Source organism: Blennius ocellaris (assembly GCF_963422515.1).
Source record: "Blennius ocellaris genome assembly, chromosome: 18".
NCBI lineage: Eukaryota > Metazoa > Chordata > Actinopteri > Blenniiformes > Blenniidae > Blennius > Blennius ocellaris.
Window position 1 is genome coordinate 16716164 of NC_137667.1, and position 24758 is coordinate 16740921.

The 24758-nt window shown below is 39.6% G+C and overlaps 1 protein-coding gene across 1 annotated transcript in view; it reads right to left on the bottom strand.

The window, feature by feature from the left end:
• Window positions 1-8326: 8326 nt before the first annotated feature.
• The window catches only part of LOC308143344 (low density lipoprotein receptor adapter protein 1), a gene marked incomplete at both ends in the record, with an annotated part of 41380 nt that continues 24948 nt past the window's right edge, over window positions 8327-24758 (bottom strand). Inside the window, 7 exons of the mRNA XM_080514092.1 lie at window positions 8327-8373; window positions 11725-11753; window positions 16210-16244; window positions 17129-17253; window positions 19704-19790; window positions 19894-19966; window positions 20285-20399. Of these exons, the coding sequence (XP_080370218.1) occupies window positions 8327-8373; window positions 11725-11753; window positions 16210-16244; window positions 17129-17253; window positions 19704-19790; window positions 19894-19966; window positions 20285-20399 (511 nt within the window). The remainder of the gene's footprint in view (window positions 8374-11724; window positions 11754-16209; window positions 16245-17128; window positions 17254-19703; window positions 19791-19893; window positions 19967-20284; window positions 20400-24758) is intronic.

Sequence of the window (24758 nt, forward strand, 5' to 3'; positions counted from 1 at the left end):
CACAACTGCTCACAGTCTCCCTGCACTGTCATGTTCTGCCCCCCCCCCCCCCCCCCCCCCCCCCCCCCCCATGACGATGAGCATGCCCACAATCAAGTCTTGGATGAGCTCATAGCAGTCTGTTAACTCCCCCACAGCTGCTACCTTCATCCATAATCATCCGTAAGGTATGAGACAAGACTGCACTGTTTCACAGAACAAATTCAATAAGCCTTCCCTAATCGGGACTGTAATTACACAGAAGTATCCAAGAATACAGCTCGTCTTAAAATAGAAAGTGATTACATCGTCCAAGAAATTAAGTGATAAAATTGTATTCCCCCCCCCAAAGTCTCACAGCAGACGACTTCCATTAGCAGTTCAGGTGATTTATGAGCTGTTATGGCAGCAGTTAAGATGAATCTCGGTGAGATTGTAGATCCAGAGATCCACGTGTATAGCGTCTGTATAAATATATAAATCTATAAATATCCGGTTTGCCCTGAGGTCTGTTTTCATTATTGCAGGACTTGGCAGCATCTTCCCAATATCTGTCCTCTATGCTGTTTCCTGTCACAATTTGTCGAGCAGAAGCAGAAACATGGACGGAGGGGCCAAAAACTCCATCTGGAGTGTAAATACATTCTGACTTTATTATGATGTATGTATAATGAAGCCTCTGTGGAGTTGTCAACTTGTTTTTCAGCGGTAAATTGTTTATTTGTACCTCCTGCTACTGTTGATATGGGGCTATATTTTTTTTATCACTAATGTTCCTATGGTGCACATTCATACATCAAATACTAATAACAAGAACTACTATTGGTTCTACAGCATGTACTGAATAACGTGCCTGTGAATGTAAGAGCATGGAACTGATGATATATATGTTACTTGTCAGGTATCGGCAGTTCAAGCGCTGCCAGGTAGATAGTGGAATGCCTCAAAAATGACAAATGGAACAATAATTGTATATGTTAAATATAAGTAAAGGCTATTCATCATTTGTCTATTGGGGGTTGTCCTGTTTTTGTACAAACAACCAGAACAAATGCATTGCCAATTGCAGCAAGATGCTGCAGCCAAAGCGAGCCACCTTATTAGCAATAAAACTCGGCATCAAATGTGAGGGTGAGGCTCTGAAGACATGCATGGAAGCTGTAAAAACCCTGTATCCTGAGGAGTGGCGAGGTTTTAGTAATAGCCATACACAGAAAATCAGTTCGAATTATTAAAATAAGAATTTTAATTTATTTTTTTTGTAAAAAAACAACAAATAATTATTAAACCTGATTATTCCCTTAATATATTTGTATTTTTTTTGCACTCAAGGAAGTTGTCATCATTTATAGGTTATCATGCTGTGATTTTCAGCCAAAGTAGTTCACACAGACAAGGCAATCTAATTACATTTGGACCTATATAAAATGGCTCTACCCAATTCAAATTCTGATTACTAATTATCTGTTATGAAATGTCACCACATGACACTTCATGCAAGGTGTTTTGAAAAAGGTATCAGAACTGGTTGACGCCGGAAACAATGTTACTCATAAATCTATTAAAGGCCCCATATTATACAGTTTTTCAACAATTTCCCACACAGTTGAGGTCAAAATGATTATGAAATGTAAAAATTGCTTTCAATATTTCCCAAGTGCAGTTAAACAGATTAATACATTTTTGACACAGCTTTTCCAAACATCCTAGCTTCAAGAATTCAAAATAAAGCCAAGATGTTACTGTTAGAAAACTGATGTCCACTGAATATTGCATAATATGGGCCCTTTAAAAAGCTTTAAAATAGTTGAAAGGCCCGATAGAAGTAAATATGAAGTGAATAAGAAGCGAACAGAATCTGGAACTAACATATCAAATTTCAAAGTCAATTAATCGGATGATATTGTCATCACGTAAGAGCCAATCTGATTACTTTATTCAGTGTCCATTGCATGAATGCGACAGTCTGATTACTCAATCGGAAACAGCGAAGGCAGATTGACACAGAACTGACTATGTACACGCAGTTGGCGAGCTCAAACGGGAACTTTATGTGACCCTCTGAAATGAAATGAGTTTGACATTGTGAGTCACAGCTGGAGCGTGTGTGACTTTCGTGATCGAGGCTCAGTAGCCTCTCAGTGTCAATCGCTACAACCATTACCGACACAATATTACACCATTAAGGCAGCGAGGAACACCTTATCAGTCACTAATTATCCGTTTCAAAATGGTATCAAATAGCCAATTAACAATCAATTACACTCTCATGAATGCTAGATTGATAATTTGCATATCCCAAGACACCGAGGACAAATCTGACATTGGTAATGGACATATCCCTCTAAGGTTAAACAACCCTAAATATAATGGATAAACCCAAAGGGGGTTTGGATCATTGCTCAGTGAGCCACATGACAAAGCATTGTTATTTACTGCTGTCATAACAAAAAATGGTTACCCAAGCTAATTATTCTGACGGATGTTTTATAATTACAGTAAATAACAAAGCTCTTTCTAATTACGCTCATTTGCTCTCACAACACAAATTAGTGGGCGGCAGCAGGAGGGCAGAGAACCGGAATCTGTTTTCAGATCTGTGGAAGATGAATAAACGGGCGCTGAGAGGAGACGAAGTGGAGGGAAGCAGGAATATTCAGGTCTCTGCACTTTAGTAAGCTCGTCCAAACATAGCATATATCAGCCTGAAATTGCAAAATGTTGCCGCAACATAAATATAACATCACAGGAACAACGCTGTAGAGCAGGCTGCAGCACATACAATAACGTTGAGTGTCTTCTTGGCTTTGGTTAGCGCTCTGAGAATATCAAAGCACGTTTTTATTTTTCTCTTACAGGCTGGAACTGACATCCACAACAGGCTGCTGTGTTTTCTGAAGGTATACCAGGTGCTGCAGAGTTATTCTTCATTCACAGCAGAAAGGTTTCTGATAGAGGACGGGGGGGTTGTCAGATTGAGTTTTCACGATAGTCAAGTCCTTGAGGCTCAAGCAATCAAACCTTTGACTTTTATCTCATCATCTTCCGCCACACAGCCAGACACAATCCATAACACGTCGTCTTTCATGATTACCTGCTTGATTAATCATTTGTGCATGTGATGGGGGTAAAGTGCCTGCTCTTCCACACGCTTTTCGAACAAGCTATATTTGTCGGAGCTTTTCCCGTCTCCTCATTTCCACTCCCAAACTGATGGTGACGCACCCTGCCTCTTACATTATAATTATATTTGCATACTTGTATAAACACTCATCAGTCTAAACAAACACGGACAGATTTCAGAAATGTGTTCAAGGAGCTGATGCGATTAAGTTTCTTAAAAGACTAAATATGTGCAGAAACAAATGTTTGTCTCATCCCCCGATTGTGCTTGTGAGCTCGATCTTCCAGGTGCAATTACAAATAAATATTTATTTGTTAGAGGGTTCTATTGCCTGTGAAAATCATTCAGCTGATTCTGTCATCTATGATTTTGACAATAACGCTGTTTCATAAGGACAAGGACAGCCTTACAAACAGATTTACCATTGACAGCCTGAAAAAAATTCAAAATATTACACATATTTGAATCTTAAAAATCATCCCTGACAAGAAAAAGAGACACAAATGACCACATCACAACCACTATGAATAAAGATTCCTATGAAGTAATAAAAAGACAGCTACATCCCTACATACCTACAAAATACATTTAAAAAAAACACAACTGTATTTTTATCTGTAAGCCTGCAAGACATAAAAGCCATAATACAATTTGAAGGCAGATACAATTTACCATGAAGATGCTCAAGACGTCTTTCTAATGACCGTAAAACATATCAACTGGATCTGAAATTGAACGCCCCGATTAGACTGCATGCAGGAATCTGACCTTGTGCACTCGTCATGGTGCAAATAATAAATCCCAATAATGTAACGAGACACTGTTAATAATAATATTATTGAAATCAGTCAGAGGTCATGCAGGCATTTTTATAGCATTTTAATAATAAACACTGGTGTCTGTACTGAGTCATTCTATGTTTGTTCCATCTTGAGGAGTAGCCTGAATGAGCAGATATATTGACAACGTGTCCAACAGACAAACCAAACCAAAAGAAGCGTGCCCCGCTTTGACCACAGGGAGTCGAGATATGTTTGACAGAAAATTAGTTTATATTCAAATGTAAATCTTCTGCGCAGCGCAGCAGGAAGAGCAGAGCACATAAAGGACTTGCACATGCAAGTAGTGGGTTTCAGTGGGCTTTCTGCATATTGAATAGTGTTTGTTTATTACTAAATTGCAGAAATCAAATTGAAAGACAGACTCCCTTGTATTTTTGGAGCATTGTTTGAAATAAATTACCGTGCGAGTGTTAATGTTCTGTGATAAAAATGACAATCCAGTGCAATCAAACATTTGTACAAAGTCCTTTATTATGCATAAATATGTAACAAACTGGAACAACCCCCAGTTCTGTACAAACCCTCACACAGATCAGGACAACTGCTTGTGGTTTAAACACAAACTGCTATTACCATATAATCACAAGACGGTTGGAACCCCACTCATTGCATAGATAGAAAATAAGCACCGTGTTGAAGTAAACCAAAATTGTAAACGTCAAAGGTTTGTTGAATAGCTTATCTGAACAAAACCCTCGGCTTTATATTTTCACCTCTCAAATATTTTCTGGAGTTGAGCTCTCCGAGTCTGATTTGTATTCAGTGCACTCTGGTTTCAGTTCTCCCTCCAAACACTGGTCTCATCCCTCCTCCCACACAGTAGATTCAGAGCAGTGTCAAAGAACTGCCTCCATTCAAGACTTGCTGGGAATCTGCCCGCATTGATGTGCTGTATACAGTATCTTGGTTGCATGAAAGGCAACGTCTTAAGAGCCCGCTCCATTGATCTGTGCTGTAATATAATTTCTACAACGGTTCAATTCTAATTTATGGTTGAAAAAGAAACGAAAAGAAAGCCCAAGAGGCTTTGCTGTAATATCAAAGTAATACATTGCCTTTTACATTTCAAAAACAATTAAAATAGACAACGTAATATGTAATGGCAGCCAGTCATGAGTCACTTTGTGCCATTTTCCAAGTTATCATGCACTGAATAACAATGTGTGGAAATCAAAGTCAACACTGATGCATATGAATGGATTTGCTTCAAAACTGTAATAACTGTGTTATTGAAAACTGATTCAGCTGCGAGAGCTCCTGGAACTCAATCTAGAGACCCAGAAGCATCCACACGAGAATCAATCAGTCGGTGAATCAATCAGTGATAGAGCTGAAAAGTTAAGTAGATACTTCTACTCGTGTGAAAAGATGCTTAAATTGTGATTGCATTGCGATGGACTGGCGATTGTTTGTCGTGAGCTGCGAATTTAATATGGTTAGAGTGGTATACAAGTTTTACCCTCACCTTGAAATACACAGCCTAAATCAATGATTATTTCAATGTGCCGTGACATGGAAACCATAAAGCTTCTTTAAAAGAGACAATACAGTTGGAATTTCGCCCAGTCTGTGAAGAAGCAATGCATGAATAAAGTTTCATGAACCTGATAAGCGATGCAATTATAATGCAGTGGGTGCCATGACAACAACACAGAGCCCCCCTGCAAGCTCCTGCCTCCAATCGTCACAATTATATTCAGCCACGGTGCCATGAATGCAGAGAGAAGGAGCACTTCAGCCTGACTGGGACAAATTACGAGACCCTCTTGACATTTAACATCATCTGAGGGATAAAAATAATCTAGACTGTCGAAACAGACAAATTATTATTTGTCCGGGAAGCAGGATTTGGAACAAATGGTTTCCATTCATGAGAATGTGTGAGAAGGAAGGGCAGAGTTACATTCTGGCTGCAGCTGAAAGAGGAACGTCTGAACGGTGCAGAGGAATTTTATACTGACTTTTATGTTACATCATGGCCATTCTGAAAAATAAATAATGCAATTACTGTAGGGGGGTGGCGTTATAGTGTTTTCCTAAAGTAGCACATGGCTATTCTGAAAAAATAAAAATCAATTCCTGCAGTAGTAAACTTCACATATTACTGAGTATGTACAGTCTAATCTAATGCAAAAACCTACAAGCATCACATTCACATCCAAACAAGAGTGATAAATATGCACACAAAAGAAAATCCCCTGCGTGAAGCCCTGATTTGAGCCACCCTACTTCATTTACAGTGGTAAAGTATGCAAACATACATTAATACATAGAGCTTCCACAATGCAAAAATACAGTGTATCGAAATAGGTTTCTTTACTCTACCGGTCTGGCATCGAAGTACTGTTCTCATGACCCGACATCATCTCGACAGTGAAGTTATCCTTATGTACAGTGACAGCTGAATAAATGGTCATTACCGAATGTAAAACAGACATTATGAATGTGACAGTGCAGAGTTTGTTGCTGCATTTTCTTCCTATCGCAAAATCTCCTGTTTTAAAAACGGACCTATTTTGTCCCCATGTTTGTTAAAAGAGCATATTTAATGATAGATATTTTGATCTGATATGAACTCAACAGTGAGGTTATGCCTGAATATGCTTTTTAATTGTATTCATGTGTAAACGGTTCAGTTTTCGACAATATTTATACAATTTGTGAGAATTCAGCAAGAAAGTTGTAATTCCAAAGCCCATCCAGATCAAAAAGGGCAAATCACACAACTATTCCAATGTTTGTATGTAACGGCACTCCAAAGAAACTAGAGTTTCTTCTGTGTGAAATCTCCATTGTGTTTTTGATTTTGCTGTGAAGAAGGAAGTCATGGACAGATGTAGCATATAGGACACTATACATTTGCATTTAGAAATCATGAATACTATATAAGTTTTTAAAGCCTGGATCAAAGCCACAATGTTTTTATTCCCTTTCCATTTATGTTCCAATCATTTGTTTTATAATCCGGCCTTTTCTCAGACTCTGAAATGTCACACGATTCACTGAGGTGCTTCTTGGAATGACAAGTTATCGCCAGCGTTCGTTGCAACGTTTTCATAGCAGTGAGTGCTAAACTTTGACCTCCTGCAATTAGACTCCTTGAGAAAAACTGGCCAGTCTGTACTGCAGACTATACTGCAGGTATTGTGCAACAAAACAACAATAAGCTATGAAGGTTCTTCTCTGACTTTGGAGAAAAACGCAGTCTGGCAGAAATCTCAATACAAGGACCACTTGAGGTTTTCAACCACACACTGAGGCTGTTCACAGCAGAATGAGATTGATTCATGCTTGTCAGGTTTAGCGAGGAGAAAGAGAAACATGAAGAAATTACATCTGTTATGAGACGGATGCCGATATCTGACCTGCAGCATAACACCAACTGTTATATAACAAAATCAAACCTTGCAAATAAAGAAAGCAACATGATCACATCACACTGGCCTCAACTCAGCAAATGTTGTATGGTCAAGCTTGTCTTCACTCGTTATTTGACGTATGTGCAGATTTTATTGATTTTTCTTGTATTGCATTTTATCTTTGACATGCAATCGCATTTTCAGCATGAAGGATTCAGACAAATGTATTAATATTGAATTTAAGCATGGTCCTCCACTTGCATTTGTAAATGTAAGACACTTGAACAAACATTTTCTATGTTTCACATGTTTTTTATTTCCCCATCCGATAGTTATGCAAACGACGTTTGCTTGCCTCATTACAACATCATATTGTTTCAGTCCGCTATAAAGGGTTTGATGAGTGTGACAAAGCAGATGCTGCCTGTCAGACTAATGCAGAACCATGACAGAGGACACCAGTGTGTGATGATCACTTCTAACTCTGGAATCCTTCCAGTAACTGCCGCTGTAATTCCACCAAACAAACAAAGAAGATCAGACAGCGCTCACACGTCTCGAGAGACGTGACCAACTTATGTACACACACTGTTAGACTGCGATACAATTTACATCATTAAACCGACTGGTAAAGGGGAGTCCATGTATGAAACCGTTCATGAATTCAAAAGAACATGTGGATTTTTCTTATTGGTGGAAATATTTCATGTATTTTTGCCTTGAAGTATAGTTATTTCACACTGGGGGCACTGTGTTTGTATTATGTGGAATGTTGACTCTGGCTAGAGATAGTTCTCTAACTCTAACTGGAGTGTGTGTCGCCTTCTTGACTCGCTGAGTTGTATGTTTTTTCTGTTTGATCCGTTGAAGCATGTTGTTTTCTTTTGGTCCCGACGGCGCTCGAGTTTGCTTTCTGTCTGGTGTCTGCAGTTCTGCACGTCGAGCAGCTCTTGCTCGTGTGTGTTATGCAGACTCATTGTTGCCGAGAGGCCGCAGATTCTCTGTGTCGGCCGCCCGGGGACTCAGAGCTGCATCGTGAGGGCCGGATTCGGAGCGGGACTCGGCCAGTCTGACAAAAACATAAGCAAAAAGGGAGACAGAGAGAAAAGACGGAGCTTTGCTGGAGAGGTCAGACACATCAAATATTGATACAGAAATGTGGAGTGACGTAATAAGATTAAAGATATGATACAAGAAGAAAAGATTGAATGGAGCAAAGGCACACAGTGGAGGCTGATTAGAATAACTGAAATGACAGAAAGCAAGATGACGGGGCATTAATGGAAGATAGACTTACTATTCTGCTGCGACCAAGATGCTACTTGGTACATTGAAACATCAGACTATACCACATGACAAGACTATGGATACTATTACTGTGAATGGCATTAGATTATTAGAAGGTTCAAAAACTTAAAATAAAGAGTTTGTGGATGATAGAGAGATAGATAGAGAGATAGATAGATAGAGAGATAGATAGATAGATAGATAGATAGATAGATAGATAGATAGATAGATAGATAGATAGAGAGATAGAGAGATAGAGAGATAGATAGAGAGATAGAATTTCATTGTCTGACCCAAAGGGTGTCAGAAATTTGCCTTTGTCAGGGCTCAAAATTGCAGAACACCAATACTCATAATAAAAGACAACATTACAACAACATTATTACTTAAAATAACTGAGAAGGGAAAGGACCGGCTGCAAGTTGTTCAGTTCTTGGAATGATGTTTTCTCTGCTGTTGAGGGTGAAATCAATGATTTTTTTATGTATTGTTTTTTCTGGCCGGTGGGACTTTGTATCTTCTGCCTGATGGGAGGAAGGTGAGTGATGGAGGGGTGGGAGGGTTCCTCTGTGATCAGAATGGCTTCCCTGATCACGGAGTGCTCATTCAGGTGGGACAGTGGAGTTTGTGTTGAGCCAATCAATTTGCTGGCATTGGTCGGTTCTTTTCTGTTTGCTGGTGAGGAAGTTGTACCAAGATGTGATGTTGAAGGTGACAATGGACTCTATGAGTGACCGATAAACCATTGTTAGAATCTTTTTACTGATATTGAAGTGCCTCTGCTTCCTGAGGGGATGGAGACACTGGAGCGCTTTACTGTAAATGGTGTCGGAGTGTGTTTGGAAGGACAGGCGAGTGTCTATCTGTGTCCCCAGACACTTAAAACAGTCCACCTGTTCAACCTGTTCTCCCCGGATAATCAGAGGTTTAAAAAGCTGAGGCGTAATTGCTGCTCTGTTCCTGCCCACACACCACAGCTCCTTGGTCTTTTGGATATTTAGATCCAGTGATTTCCCTCTGAAGGTTGTGGCCAGGTCATTGACTGCCAGTTGGTACTGGATGAGAGCGTCCATACCGTCCAGGTGGGCCCCCAGGGCCAAGTCATCAGCATATTTAAAAAGACTCATTCCCTCCCTGCTATAGGTGATGTCGTTATTGTAGGCAGAGAACAGAATGGGGATAAAACACATCCTTATGATTTAAGAAATAACATTACCTTTGCAATATAGAGGCATTTTGAGAACTGTCTGAAAAATATTTCAAGCAACTTTAAGCCTAAAATGTACGTACTCAGTGGTGGCTGGTGGTAAATTATTTAGGCGAGGCTCTTCATTATTATTCGATTTCAGCCAAGGTTAACTTCATTTTAATACATAAACCACATTCCAACAATCATACCATTTTTAGACTGAGAGAGGCCCCCAGTGACAAAACAATAGTTCTTTGAAACAGCAAGTGAATATAGAGTACTTATTAAGACTCTGTTATTAACATACAGATGCTTCATTAGTCCCTTTTAGAAAATGAATGTGCTAGAATGCTTTGAAAGAAACCTAAAAAAAAAAAAAGAAGTGCGAAATAAACTGCTTTTTTAAGCTTAGATTTTCAATCATTGAAAAATATGAGCATATCTAAAGATTTATAAACATGAACAAACCTGGACACATTTGCAAAATTCTGAACACATAAATAACACGAAACAACTATGATGGAGAAAGTTGAACCTGACCTGCAACTTTCTCACACACACACACACACACACACACACACACACACACACACACACACACACACACACACACACACACACACACACACACACACACACACACACACACACACACACACACACACACACACACACACACACACACACACACACACACACACACACACACACACACGGACTTGAGTGACTTTGCACTCTTAAGCCAAGGGGATTTCGTCCATCCTTTCCAGCTATAACAGCTTCAACTCTTCCACGAAGGCTTTCAAGGGGGTGTTTTGGGGAATTTATGACCATTTGCGAGGTCAAACACTGAGGTGGGAGGAGAACGGCCGGGCTGGCAGTCTCCGCTCCAATCGTCTCTCCGCACTGTTCTTCAGCTAATCACCGAAACGTCACATCAAGTGTGGAGGTTTGCAGCTACAGACTCTGCAGAAAGTTCATCTTTCTCTGCCCAATGTGTGCCTCAGCATCCGCTGTTCAAGCTCGGTGATTTTTCCTGGCTGAGTTGCTGTTGTTCCCAATCGCTTCCACTTTGCTGATTGAGGAATATCAAGTAAGGTGAGGAAATTTCACAGGGGGCCTCCTGTCACTGCACCACGCTAAGATTCACTGAGCTCCTGAGAGCGACACATTCTGACACAGATGTTTGTAGAAATAGTCTGCATGCCGAGCAGCTTGATTTTGTACACCGGTGGCCATGGAAGTGATTGGAACGCCTGAATTCATCGATTTGAAGAGCTGAGTGAATACCTGCTTTCAGACGTGTTAAGCTACATATATGCATTCTATGTGTAGTTCTATGTGTATAAGTATATATGTCGCAATAGGTGTCTGTGCTTTGGGTATAGATGTATTTATATATATATATATATATATATATATATATGTCTATATATACTCCAGCAAAAATATAGATTTTTTTTTTCTTTCTGTATGTTTCTGTATTTCGTGTATGTCTGAACATGTCTGGAAGAAATTCAGATTTATTTTCAAAGAAAATTAATATAACTACAGAATTCAGCCCCTTCAACATAAATCCTACAAGGACAGCTATCGTCACAACCTGATACATCATGTTGACAAGAATCCAATATTTTATGTTTGAAATGTACTCCACTGTTAAACATTGATATGCCAGCAAATCTTGCTCAAGAGTTTGTATTAACTTGTTGATAGCTATTGAAAATTATATTCCTGAAATACACATTTTCAATAATGCATGTCTAAAGAAAAAGTATGCCAGCCTTCCCAACCTGCTTTTTTTTTGTTACAAATGTCAACTTATAATAAATAATCCAGTATTGGAATGGCTACACAGACTGGGTGGTGTGGGGTATGAATAAACAGAAAGGCAACATGCACGAATGCTTAGTAATGGAAATACACAGATATGTCATCTCTTACCTGAGTCTGTCTCCTCTACCTCCATATTGCTGCATGCCAGATAGAAGACAGAAGAAATTATAACGACGCGACACTCGGGTAAAGGTTAATATCGGTGAAAACACAGAGTTCAAACTGCGCTCGTAAAGGACGCAGAACACGAACAGCCTCTGCTTCAACATGCATAATGTGAAGCAACACTCAAAGAGGCCTCAATTACACCAGAAACGACCCCATCAAAATTAGATGAGGTTTAATTATTTAAGTACCTCTGTGCTTTTTCCGGCAGTTACACAAGTTCAAAAATTCATTTGAGCGAAAACTTGGAAAAACAAAATGAAACGATTCAATTAACCCATCTGAACTCCTCCTGATGTCAAAGGTTGCGAGCACCATTTGCTCCGGTCGTACACACTTCAGTGGAGTAACTTTTATAATCACCTAAAAATAGATTTGGTTTTCTTACAGAGCACTAAATCCTGACCTCTGTTAATTAAAATAACACCACTGAAGTCGGTTAAGCTGAAACAGTCACACAGCTGAAGTTGTGAAACTACAACGCACCAGCAGAGACCCCTGCAGAGCGCCATGCCAAACCCCCTGCAGAACGAAGAGGTTTAATGGGAATGCATTTACACACACAGCAACAAACTGACATTAATGGTATGAGTTTATGCAAAGACTCTCTTAATTGGAGATGAAACAACAACAGAAGCCGCTGGCGCTGCTTTCCTGCAGTTCAGGCGACACTGATGAGACAATCCATTACAAACAAGTCAACAAGCTCATTCCTATCCAACAATACCTGCTATTAATGCTCATTCGTGAGCCAAAATCAACGAGCTTGCATATAATTTTAAGATATTTCCACAAATAAGTCATTTTTGACTACTGTCAAAACGTTGCCTTAGCAGTTGCAATATCATAAGTTGCCATGCAAGAAAAATAAATGCAACTCAAAAAGCGTAGTTAAAATATAAAAGATCCTGCTCACCAAGTATGAAGGTACAGTGGGACATGCTATGGAAATCAATTCTTGCAAATCAATAGCAAACCCTTTCTAAAAGAAAATGTGGATCACAAACATCTGTATTAAGTATTTCCCTCCTGTGTCGATATAGAAGTATTCCTATTAGTCAGAAGTAACAGCAATCGTGTAGGAAAGCCTCGGACCCACAGTCTGATTGAGAGTTTGCAGCATTTCAGTTGAGATCTTATCCTCCAGAGCTGCACAGATCTCCACATCCTGGCTGAACCCTGCGGAGGACGTTTGACTTTTAACACTTTCAGCACCTCCCGTGCTTCCTCCAGGATGTCACGCTTAAATGTTTTTCTTGAGTTCGTCCTTCCTCAATTTGACAATCAGTGAGACGAGAGGTCAGTGCTTCCACATCCCCGCCGAGCTCTGCCTTCCTCTCCTGATCTCATCCACAAACAGCCGGTTTCCAGACACGGCTTCTTATAATCTTTGCCACCGACCTGCCAATTTATCTTGCATCTTTAAGTCTTTAAGCAGAAACAGATCGATCATCTGCAGGCGACCACGCTTAATGAGTTTCCCTCTTTTTGACGAGTGGGGCAACTTCTCCCTTTAACGGATGTGACGACAGCGACACTGTCACATACAATATCAGATGGTTATATAACGAGGGGAAAAGCACAAATGCACAAACATTTGTCCTCCTTTTGGATTAACTCTATACGGAGTTCTGAATTGCAGAAATGTGTCGACAGTGTTCAGTGCATCATGTTTTTTTTAATGGGTTTAACCATCTAACATAGGAATATTATTAGAAATCCGTTAGCAAACCTGTGGATATGGGTAAATCACTCGCATATAGTGCACTGGTTTCCAAAATGAAGCTGCTCCCTCCCTGGGGGGGGGTTCGGCAGAGTGGATTCCTTTTCAGCAGAACAAGAAATCATGATTAAAAGAAATAAGTTGAAGGTAAAACTAGAAAATGTTTGAATAAAACACAGGTTTTTAGATCAGAAGTTATCATGAATGTAATGGACATCAGTTAACGCTTTAGTATAAAGTGCTAATTGTAGCAGTTTTGACTGCCACAGACTATAATGATGAATTATCATGTCCAAGAAAACCTGTGCTTTTAATTGATTATTTCTAATTATGTCTGATCTCAACCAATTTTAACAATATTAAAGAAGAAAGACTTTGGGTAAGGGGGGGTCTCATCAAACCACCGTTTAAAAACCATTGATATAGTGCAAAGACTGAAAGGATTTTTTTTTTTTTTATTTAACACCGCTATTAAAGTAGGAGGATCTTCACTGAGATCTGAACAGGGGGCAGGAAGACTTAGAGTACGCTGACAATTTAATACTATTATTGCTCGCTCATTCTTCCGTCCAAGAGAAGAGCCAGAGAATAAATGTCTCTGCAAAGCTGCGAGAACACTGCAGTTATGGCACTCAACACCAAGACAAGTCCAGTCTCGGTATACGGACACGTCCACCTATCTTGGCAGCATCATCAGCAGTGAGGAAGGTACAGAACTGGACATCCAGAGCCGTCTCAACAAGGCCAGAAACTCCATATGGCGCTCACGCCAAGCTGAAACTCCACCACAGCTGCGTCCTCACAACTCTCCCATACGGTTCACAATGTTGGCGCCTGACCGAGAAGGATTTACCAAAGCTGTCCGCATTTCACACCAAGAGCCTGTTTTTGGCTCCAAAATCGTTTCAAACACAGATCCCCCCCCCCCCCCCCCCCCCCCCCCCACGCTGGAGGTGGGTTGGGCATGTCAGAAGCGTCCATCGCCAGAACGGCAATCAGTCAAGAAAGAAACGCAACAGCCGGGTAAGACATGGAACAGCATTTCAGTCACCAAGTAGAGGGATCACGTCGCTGCCCAACGCCACCCCCGGGGTCAAGGGCATTAAAGTAGAGTACAGTGTGAGTGATTATATCTTCAACGTCTGTCAAGTTGTACATTTTTGAATAAAAGCCTGTTTCTACAGCGCGTCACTCTCTTGATAACTCAAACGTATGAAACGGTTATACTGTATATTGCAGCGTTGGCTTGCTCCTCACAACCCACTGTGTTCGTGACAGCTCTGTGAGGGAAGTGGCGTCGACACCAGCAGTGAAAGGAGCAGCAGTCGTTTCTGTTACGTGCGGCGCGACGACCTTGCTGGATTTGAAAGTCTGCGTTTACGCACAATTTCTGCACGTGGGGTGACTCATTTCAGGCTGGTGCATGTACAGTACGTGTCGTCATGAAGCCACAGAGAGGAAAACATATTTTAACAATAAAAGCATTCAAACCTGACCAAGCAATCACGACGTTTACGAACGTCAGCAACTTCAAATACATACAATATAATATAAATAAATCCAATCTGTATATACAAAGCATAATTTAAGTAAGGAATTCCTGCTATTATTGTAACAACATCTCAATTTTTTTGTTACTTTGTTTTTTACAGCATAAAATATTAAACTCGTCATACTTTGAAAACAAGATTATTTTAACCCATAATGTAAAACTAGTGTCAATAATAACCAACTCTTTTTTTTTTCCTTCTCGTTAATTAGGACTGACATCTGTTTTACTCAAAAACTGAATCATTTCTATTTTGGTCACGGAGCTCATTTGTTACACGAGGTTAGAGGGAAGTCCTCCAGGCCAGCTTAAACACTGAGCGTCTTGTGAAAATCAACAGAAACTGTGCCAATTTGTCTTTCTGCGCTAACAGCAGAGGCTTAACATATTTAGAGACAGTTGGGGTTTTTTTTTTAATATATGAATCCTTTCTACTATATATCAAGAGACAACCTTAAACAAGGCTTCATTCTTTTTCCTCTTTTTCCTACCTGTGAAATGGAGATTTTTTTCAGTGTTTCTGTTTGTGTCTGCTTCTGTGTGAGCCTTTTTTAATAAATAAATGTGTGTTCATGTGGAAAATTGTTCCTTGTCTGACAATAGAGCCGTAACTGTTAAAACAGTATCCAGAGGGGGATACATGTCTGTTTTAGAATGACAAACTTAAGACGATTTGTGTTTTGGATACTATTTTTGTTTTGCATAATTGCTGTTTTCATTTCCTCTTTCAATGGAGGAACATGCATTTGTGGGATGAGCTGTCAAACAGCTTTTCTTAGCTTTGACAGTCAAGTGTCAGAATGAAAGCTTCATATCCAGATTTCATTCATCTTCAACCATCAAATCCACTAAACAATAACAAACAAGAGGTTTGGCATTGGCAGAGAGGATTTGGCAAATGTTCCCACATGCTCATCCCAAAAATGTATGCTCCTCACAACCTCTAATATTTTAAACAGAAATAAACAAGCCTTCTATTGGTGTGACATTTATTGCAAATAAGCCACAAACACAAATTTACTTTTCTGTGTACTTTCTATTCATTAGTTTAATCGATGTTTGTTTTTTTTGCCCCATTAAAATTACCTGTGGTTTTATAAATTAGACAATATTTCTTCAGTGTTTATCAGGCTCGCATTGAGAAGAGAAAGGTTACCTTGAGAAAGCGTCGTCGAGCCCATCCTCCACATCCTGTGGTGACACAAAAACATAAATCAATACAGAACATTAAGTGCTACAAATGATAGCATGGCTGCTTCTGTGAAACCGTAAAACCTCTGTACGTCCCCACCAAGTCACCTATTTGGTACAAATTGAGATATAAATCAATTTATGACCTCTGTCAAATCTCACTGTAAACGTTTATCTTCTTGTTTCAATGGGTTTATCTGTGCTGCAATCAATATTTATATTAAGAGATCATGTCTAATAAATAACACTGTGTTCAAGCTGAACTGAAAAAGAAAATAAAGGAAAGGTTATCACTCCCAAGGATATTTAGATCTGAAAAATCAAAATGAATTACGTAATGGCTGAGGTATAATTTCACATAATTGGAGGAAAATCCGGTTAGGAGGAAATGTGAAAACAATGAACACAGAGTTTTGACTGCTGGAGCTTATGAAGACATTCAAATGGATGTGCTGTCACCTAGTGTTCAAAATCTGCTATTGAAGGTTAGGATGGCGACAACGTGAACTACTTCTGTGTAAATATCAGCTTTTATACACTTTATATTCTTTAAAAATAGAATTGGTTGGAAGAAGAGGACAGAAGACGTCTGCTCCGTCTTCAGTTGCAGAGAGTGAATGCTGTCATTGTGCGATTAGATGAGACTGAAACTCAAAACGCATATTTAATTGCATCTGGAAATACCTGCAGGGTAAAAAGCTCACAAATCTGTTCTGCATGACAGACGGGTGCCGATTACCGTGCATTTGTATGCGAGACGGAGCAAACGTTTCTTACTTCTGTTTGCTTACCACCACTAGTTTCTTGCAGACAAAGTAAAATTAAGAGTCGACTGTGACTGATGTTGCAGCGGGTAAGAGTGTGAATGTTTCTGTGCGGCCTACCCATGAGTCGTGTTTGATTGGCCGCCTTCGAGTGGGGTTGCTGCGAGGAGAAGGCGAACTGAGGGAAGCTGAGAAGAACGGCCTCTGGAGCTTCTCCATCCCAATGGACTTATGAGCCTCTGGATCTGTAGGAGACGACAGTGTGGATGAGAAGACGAGTAACCAAGTCTTGAATGTGATTCCCTACAGAAGGTTAAAGTTTGAACTGCAGTGCACATCATTTAAGATGTTGAAATGATTTAAAATGGAGATTTATTATGATAGATTATAGCAGGGGAGGCCAACATAAGGTCTGTGGGCCAAAATTGGCCATCAAGAGGCTCCAATGCGGCAAAACAACCCAAAAAAACTGTACGAATTTCAGGGAAAACATTGATGCTTTTAACAAACACTGCGTCCCAAGCTGAGATATCAGTGATGTTGCCATGAAAGATTGTGAACTAGCATTAGCCTCCAAGCCGTGCTGTCAGGGTGAGTTTGTAAAAACATACATAGTGCAACAGATATAGGAGAATTTTTGTGGACATTTCACTGTATTTTGCACCAGAAGATTTCATTAAATTTGAATTTATGTTGAGATTTTATTGCATTTTCAGTAGTAATTGTTCATTTTTATTGAAAATGTAGACATTTCCATCACGTCTACTCTGCACCACAACAAAGAAAAACATTAAAGTTAAAGAGTAAAAGTTATTATGGCACTATTTTACCGATCCGGCTCAGTCAAGATGAACTGCATTCGGTCCCAGAAATGAACTTTTCCAATATAGTAGGAAAATTGATTTGTGAATAAGAATAAGAAAGGAAAAAACACCAGGAAGAAGAAGAAAGATGTGAAGGAAATAGTTTGTTTGTCGCCAACTCTTCCTTTGTCACCACTGCAACAATAACAATTAAAACAGATCTCTGTAAAACGCTCCTGCTTCTTTCTGTTCTTTCTGTTTCCTCGACTGTCCTTGAGGTTTCCACCTCCTCCACCCTCCTCGATGCCCTTTGAGTCACTGAAGGAACTTTTAATTGAAAGAATCTGGGAGACTCGATCTAAAACGACCAACATGACGGGTCGATAGTTAGGAGCTATTTTGTAGATCCTCCGCTCCCACTGAGGAGGGGGAAACATTTGGCCTATAAATGTCACAGCCATCAGAATGTCCTTAAAATCTGCTGCTCCCTTGAATGACTAATGAAGAGGACATACTAATAAGGCCATTTGTCCTCAGTGTGTGCCTGGTGTACTTTTCTTGTGTGTGTGAGAGGTCAAACTCTGAAAGTCTCAAGGTAACGGACACATAACAAGTAGAAAGGTCATTTAAAGTCGGAGTCTGACCAAATATAGTGACATTTACTGGATGGCGCTGATAATGAACTGTTGGATGTGTCAAAAACAAACAGAGCCTCAAGCCAGAAGTGAGACACGCTCCTAATACTGCAGATCTCCATCGAAATACTGTCGTCGTCTAGCAAATGTCGCATGTTCTAGTTGTCTTTATTAGTGTATTAATTTAGAGATTCAGAATTTTGTCAGCAAGAGTCAGATTTTGTCATCAGCGTGTTGAGATTACATTGTTTTTAATCCCATCCAGTTTAAAGCACCGGATTGGCAGGAGACTTTTCAAGAAAACACACACTATTAAATGATAAAGCTTTTCAAATGTTGTTAAAATAAGTAGGAATGAAAGATAAAACCTAACAACAAAAAACCAACCTTTTGTTCAACAGAATGGTTGAGAAAATACACTCATCAGCTTTCTTACACAGTGTTACATGAGATCATTGCTCCTACTTTCACATCCCAACAGGGAATACTGCAGTGAGGCACGAAGCAAAGAATCTCGGGGAAGTTTTCTTAGCTCAGCTTAAAATGTGGGGACGGACAGAAACTGCTGACTGCACTGAGGGCAGATTTATCTCTTGAATCGAAGCAAAAATGTACATATTTTAAGAAACAAACGTGGTGTTGAGTGTCGTACTTGTTCACGTCTGAGTCTCTAGCCACCTGTCAAATCCCACGAGGCACCCTGCCTGTTGTCAAGAACTGTCTGTGTGTCGTATTCGCACAGAGTATTCGCGTATTCCCGGAATACTGTGACTTCCAAACACAGTCAAGCCTGTAAAGCTCATAAAGAGGATCTGACATTGGCTGTGAATGAGTGCATTAGTGATCAAAATGCAAATATTTCTCTTGTTGCAAAGTCCAACTTTGGATAAACAAAGTACTAAAAATGAATGGATGAATAATGTTTAAACTTTATTACAATTTCAAGGTTATTTCACGATATCTTCTGTCTCAGTTAACAGACAATGGGTAAAATGGGTAAAATGGGTAAAAACTCACTTAAATAAGGATGAACTTATCTGTTTCCCACTGTGACATTATCTGACAATCTTAGGGTTAACCTTGTTAGGATAATATCTCCTCTCAGTTGTTCTGTAATCATCAGTGGTTTTAGCAGGTGTAATCCCCCCGGTTGTGTTCGGTCCGGCAGTGCAACGCTCCACTAATGAAATCCTGCCTGTTGTTGTTCGCCCCTGAGCTCATTGGGAAACGAGGAGACACAAAACACAATGAATTTACCTGCTGGTGCACACTGGGCGTCTGGTGTCTCCGTCTGTCTGTTGCTGGCTGCGCAGGAGCAGCAGGTCCTGGCCTTCTTGCTTTTGTCTGCAAACACGGTTAAATGCAGGCATGTTATTTGCATGACAATTTGCAAAAAGCATAATCGTGGAGGTCAGTGTGGTTTGAAATACACATTGAGAAAACGTACCTTCCTGAGCAATCTCCCAGAGATCGAGGGCTACTTTAAAGGCCTGGGCGACTGTTAGCGTCACCGCCTGAGCCTGCAGGAGGGGCAAATTAACAAGGATAGCGTTGCAGTTAAATACAAGCACATAAATAGTTTAGTTGAGATAGTATATTTATGTTTTCTCAGTTTTAGACGTCAAGTAAAGAAGCTTCACTGTATTTTTCATGGAACTCATCTAAATCATGGTGAGTGTCATTCACGTTGCTGCCACAAGATGGAGCCAAACGACGCTTACTCTCATGAGTGCAGCTTCTTATCCTTAACACTCATTCAAACAACCATCCAGATGAAGTGAAACAAGATGCATTTAACAGATCGGTGTGAATGCCCATTTCCCAACACATACACTTACAATTTTCTTCTTTTGGCAGAGAAACGCGTGACACTCCAGTGTCTCATTGAACTGACTCTGAGAGACGTAGGCAAAGACCTTGTCCTGAGTTTTATCTGCAGTGCAGTACGAGATTCTGCAAGAGAAACAACACACACACACAAAAAAAACCAAGATTTTCCATTTATAATTAGTTGTAACATTTATAATGATGCATTAGCAATTGCAGCAGACAGAAGCTAGTTTGTTTCGTTGGCTTTGAGTGATTGAGATTATTATTTTAAATGAAAACTGTTGGATGAAGCAGTGAAGTCAAACAGATTTAAATTATAGATATGCAATTGAATAACAAAAAGGGCTTCTCTCATCAGTCAACTTACTTTAGAGGGAATAGGAAGAAGAAAACTTTGAACACAAAAAAACTATTACCTTTATAATAGAGTGTAATACAGTAAACATTCCAATACAATTATTCCAATACAAAAATTAATATGAATATCAGTACACTTGCACAACCTATATACAGTGATATAAATTAATCAAATCCAGATTGAATATTATATCATAAACACAAACAGTTATATCTGAAATCTTAACACATTAGATCCTGTATATAGTTGACATAGTTGACAGGGAAGTTATTTGACTATTAACTAAGTAATTGTAGTAGAGTTGCCTTCTGTGTAGCCAGTAAATACCACGGCAGTGAATGGGAGTCCGACATTCTGCACAAATTACTTAAAATATACCTGAATGAGATGCTATGATGCTTTTTATATGAACATAAAGGCGACAATATAGCGACAATTGTATGTGTACGCCTATACATTGTACACATCACATCATCATCTCTTGTAACAACGTCTTATTAATATACCGGTAATCATGGAAGCAGAATATTAAGATTAAAATATTCATAATAAAACACACACACACACACGAAAACATATTTTTTAATCTAGTACCTCTCACAGAGAGAACAAAGAAAAACATAAAGAATCAGTGACAGTAGCTGATGTTCCTTACAAGTCATGTCGCCATTTAAGCTACACTGCATATGTATTACCTTCGCTTTCAGACTGCTCTTTATGCATATGCATCAGGTCGCCAATCACGGCCTGGTGAGAGCAGTGGCGATGAATAATATGTTGATTAACTCCCACAAGCGGGCAATGGTGAAGCATAAGAGATGCTTGAAACTGGAGGTACTTTATATTTAGGATGGAACATGTTTTGTGCAAAATATAGATTATAGAAATAAATAAAATACATGCATAAATCCAAACAGCATTGGTATGGATGGAGATGAGGCAGACTGATCAGGGCCAAAATGCTGTAGGTCCTGTGGCGGACAGGCAGTGAGGAGGATGAGTGTGCATGGTGATGATGTGTGTATTTGAAGAAGATATGAGAGCGACGGGCGGCCGGGGCGAGTTGCGGATGACCTTGAAAGTCGGAAGCAAAATCTTTGCAGAAATGTGTTTAACTTGGAGCCAAAAGAGCGGCAGGAGCACCGGTGTCACTGGAAACATTGACATCCAGGGCGAAGCAGAAGTCAAATATATGAGGACTTAAACAGACTCGGAGTACCGGTAGTTCTGCTACTGTCAATACATTCTGCTTGTTTTCCTTTCCTAAATAGGCCACCCCTTTCAACTTTTTCTCTGCTCATTTTCATGCAATTAAAGTCCAAATCTAAGTTAGAGCATGGTGGAGAAGGGAGGGGTGTGTGTGTGTGTGTGTGTGTGTGTGTGAAACACAGAGCTGGGTGTCCTGGGCATTTCTATGTGGGTCATGCATCGTTGGTGCAAGCCAGCAAACAATCTTAGCTGGTTACGAGAGAGCTGATGAGTTCATGCTTGTTATTTGATCCAATAAATGACTCCATTTTAGTGCCCTCCCTTTGAAGTGGGGCAGCAAATTAGTGTCAGCCTTCCACAGATTCCCCCTTTGCCTACAGTTCATAAATACACCGTAATGATGTCTGATTATACAGTGGTGGCGTCAGAGCTGAACGCGCTTGTATGGTGATGATAAGGACATCAACTGACAGACTGTTGAGCAAGAAATAACAACCTCGGCATCTCATGCATAAAGACTTCACCCACCGCCACAACGAGAAGAGAAGCACCCGATCTTGTCCTCTACCAGTAACGAACCTGCTCTTTAACCATCGTGACACCGGGTCAAGTGTATCACTCACCGAGGTTCACTTTCATGTCTATTTAAAGCAACAAATCGGACGAACCCCAACGATTCGGGTAACAACCGCGGACAAGACACACAGTGTGACTCTGGATCGATACGGCTTCTAATAGCCTGCATGAAATCTGACAAAGCAAATCTATTGGCTCTGTGTCCGACGCCTCGCTGAACCTGTACCAGCCGTTGTGGAGGAACAAAATGGCTCGGCAGTCTTTGTCTGGATTGGTTTTACAGATAACCCGTTGGAGATCAGCGAGCTGGCTGCGACTGGATTTGCAGACAATTGGATTTCTTGAAAACCAGATATTAGATCGAGGAGGGAGGAAGGGTGGAGGCTGGAAATGAGGTCCCGAGTCCAATACAGTCAAGGGGGGGAACAATTTATAGTCTCACACTTTCAATTTTCCACTGACAGAAAGGAATTCGGATATTTCAACAAAGCTTACCCTGCAGAAATGTAACAGTTGAATAGATTTTTTTTTGTTTGTTTTGTTTACAACTGATTTCCTGCAGCGACGTCCGCACACCTGGCTTTACTGTTGCATTCCACAACAATTCTATTGTTGGATGCAGCGAAACAATTTACAATTTAGTCAAAACTTTTTATCTCTTCATGCCGTCAAATCTCTTTAAAATCATAATAATTGCACTACTTCATCCAAAATCACAACTTATATTTAATGTATGTATGCGTCTATTATCAGCAGTGATATATGATGTAAATTACCACTAATGGTGCACACAATTCCGAGTTATTATTAAAGCTCTGCAAGCAACATCCTGTGTAAACATGCAACTCTGCTCCAGTGACTCTTACTTCAAATTGAGGCTGATGACATAATTTCCCAGCGTTATTTGGCCAAAATGAGGTTGTCCAGAGAAGGCTGGGGCTTCTGTCTCATCATGAATGGTGCAAGATGTGCGGGGGGAAAAATGCTGTATGTGCAAGACCTTCTAGTTTGTACTGTTTTCAGCAAAAATTAGTAGAATAACAAATTTTTTGGGGGGAAAAGCTTGACTATCAACAAACATTTCATTGAATCCGGGCTAGTTTTTGTTGCGATCACATAAAATCAATATTAAATCAATTGGTGTGGCAATAGTAGCTCATTTATACAGCTTTGTCACTATAAAAATACAAAACTGAGCAAATATTCAACAACTAACCTTAAAAACAAATTTTCAAAATATCCCAACCGTTGTTATTAATTCAATCTTTGTTTTGTTTTTATAAAGGACCTTTTTTTTAAGAACTCATACAACAGGTCTACAAATGCCATTCAACAAGAAAATCTGTTCCTTTTCCACTATGTTTTGCTTTCAAAGAACATTATGCTGTAAGGAAAATGAGAAAATAGGTCAGTACACATGTCTGACAAGCATGTGCCCCCAAACATTGCAAGAGCCTCCACAGTGACTGTAACATCGCCAGCGTGAATATTGACATTGACCTCATCATGTGTTCAACAGAATGAAAGTCTTCAATAGAAATCCTAAATTAGGTACTGCATTCGAAAATATAAATGTGAGGTTGTGAATAAGCTATTTTAGGGTGGTACATTCACAATGTATATAGCATATAGAGCGTCATTATTTATGTGGGGGAAAAAATTTACGTTTTGGTGGGGAAAATGCAAATACATCGTGTAAAATTCCTTATGATAAGAATAACAAGGATAATAATGAATGCTCACGAGGAATATTACACATATATAGCCCCCTTTCTAACATACCAATAAACAATATCCATAAGTACTTACATACATCGAAAAATGTGTTTACATTAGACTGGTTATTTGCACTATTTAATGATATGTATATATTTTCCTTTGCATTTTTTATTATTATTCTATCTGGACTTGCACTGTTTTTAATGTGTTGTTATATTCTGTACTTGCACAATTATGTTTATGGGGGTATGTTTATACCCGTGTCTGCGCAGTTTTTGTTTTATAAGCAATTTCTCTGTTTAGTATATTTTTATCTCCATTGCGAGATAAATGAAGGCATATGTAATCTGATCTAATCTGATTTTAACATCTTAGCGGCAAAACACGGCTTGAATTAAATATTATAAAATGAGATTAAAAAAAAAAACTTTAATCATGTGATTAGTCATTTGCCGTCACCTCTGCTTTATTTTCACGCTGTAAGCTTAAAACAACAACGGGGAAATAAATAATTGACAGCGTGACACGAGTTGTCTCTAAGCTTGAACAACAGGAGCCGAGCTGTCAGGCCGCATCATATCTCCAAAGAGGCTCTCAGGACCAGCAGCCTTTGATCTGCT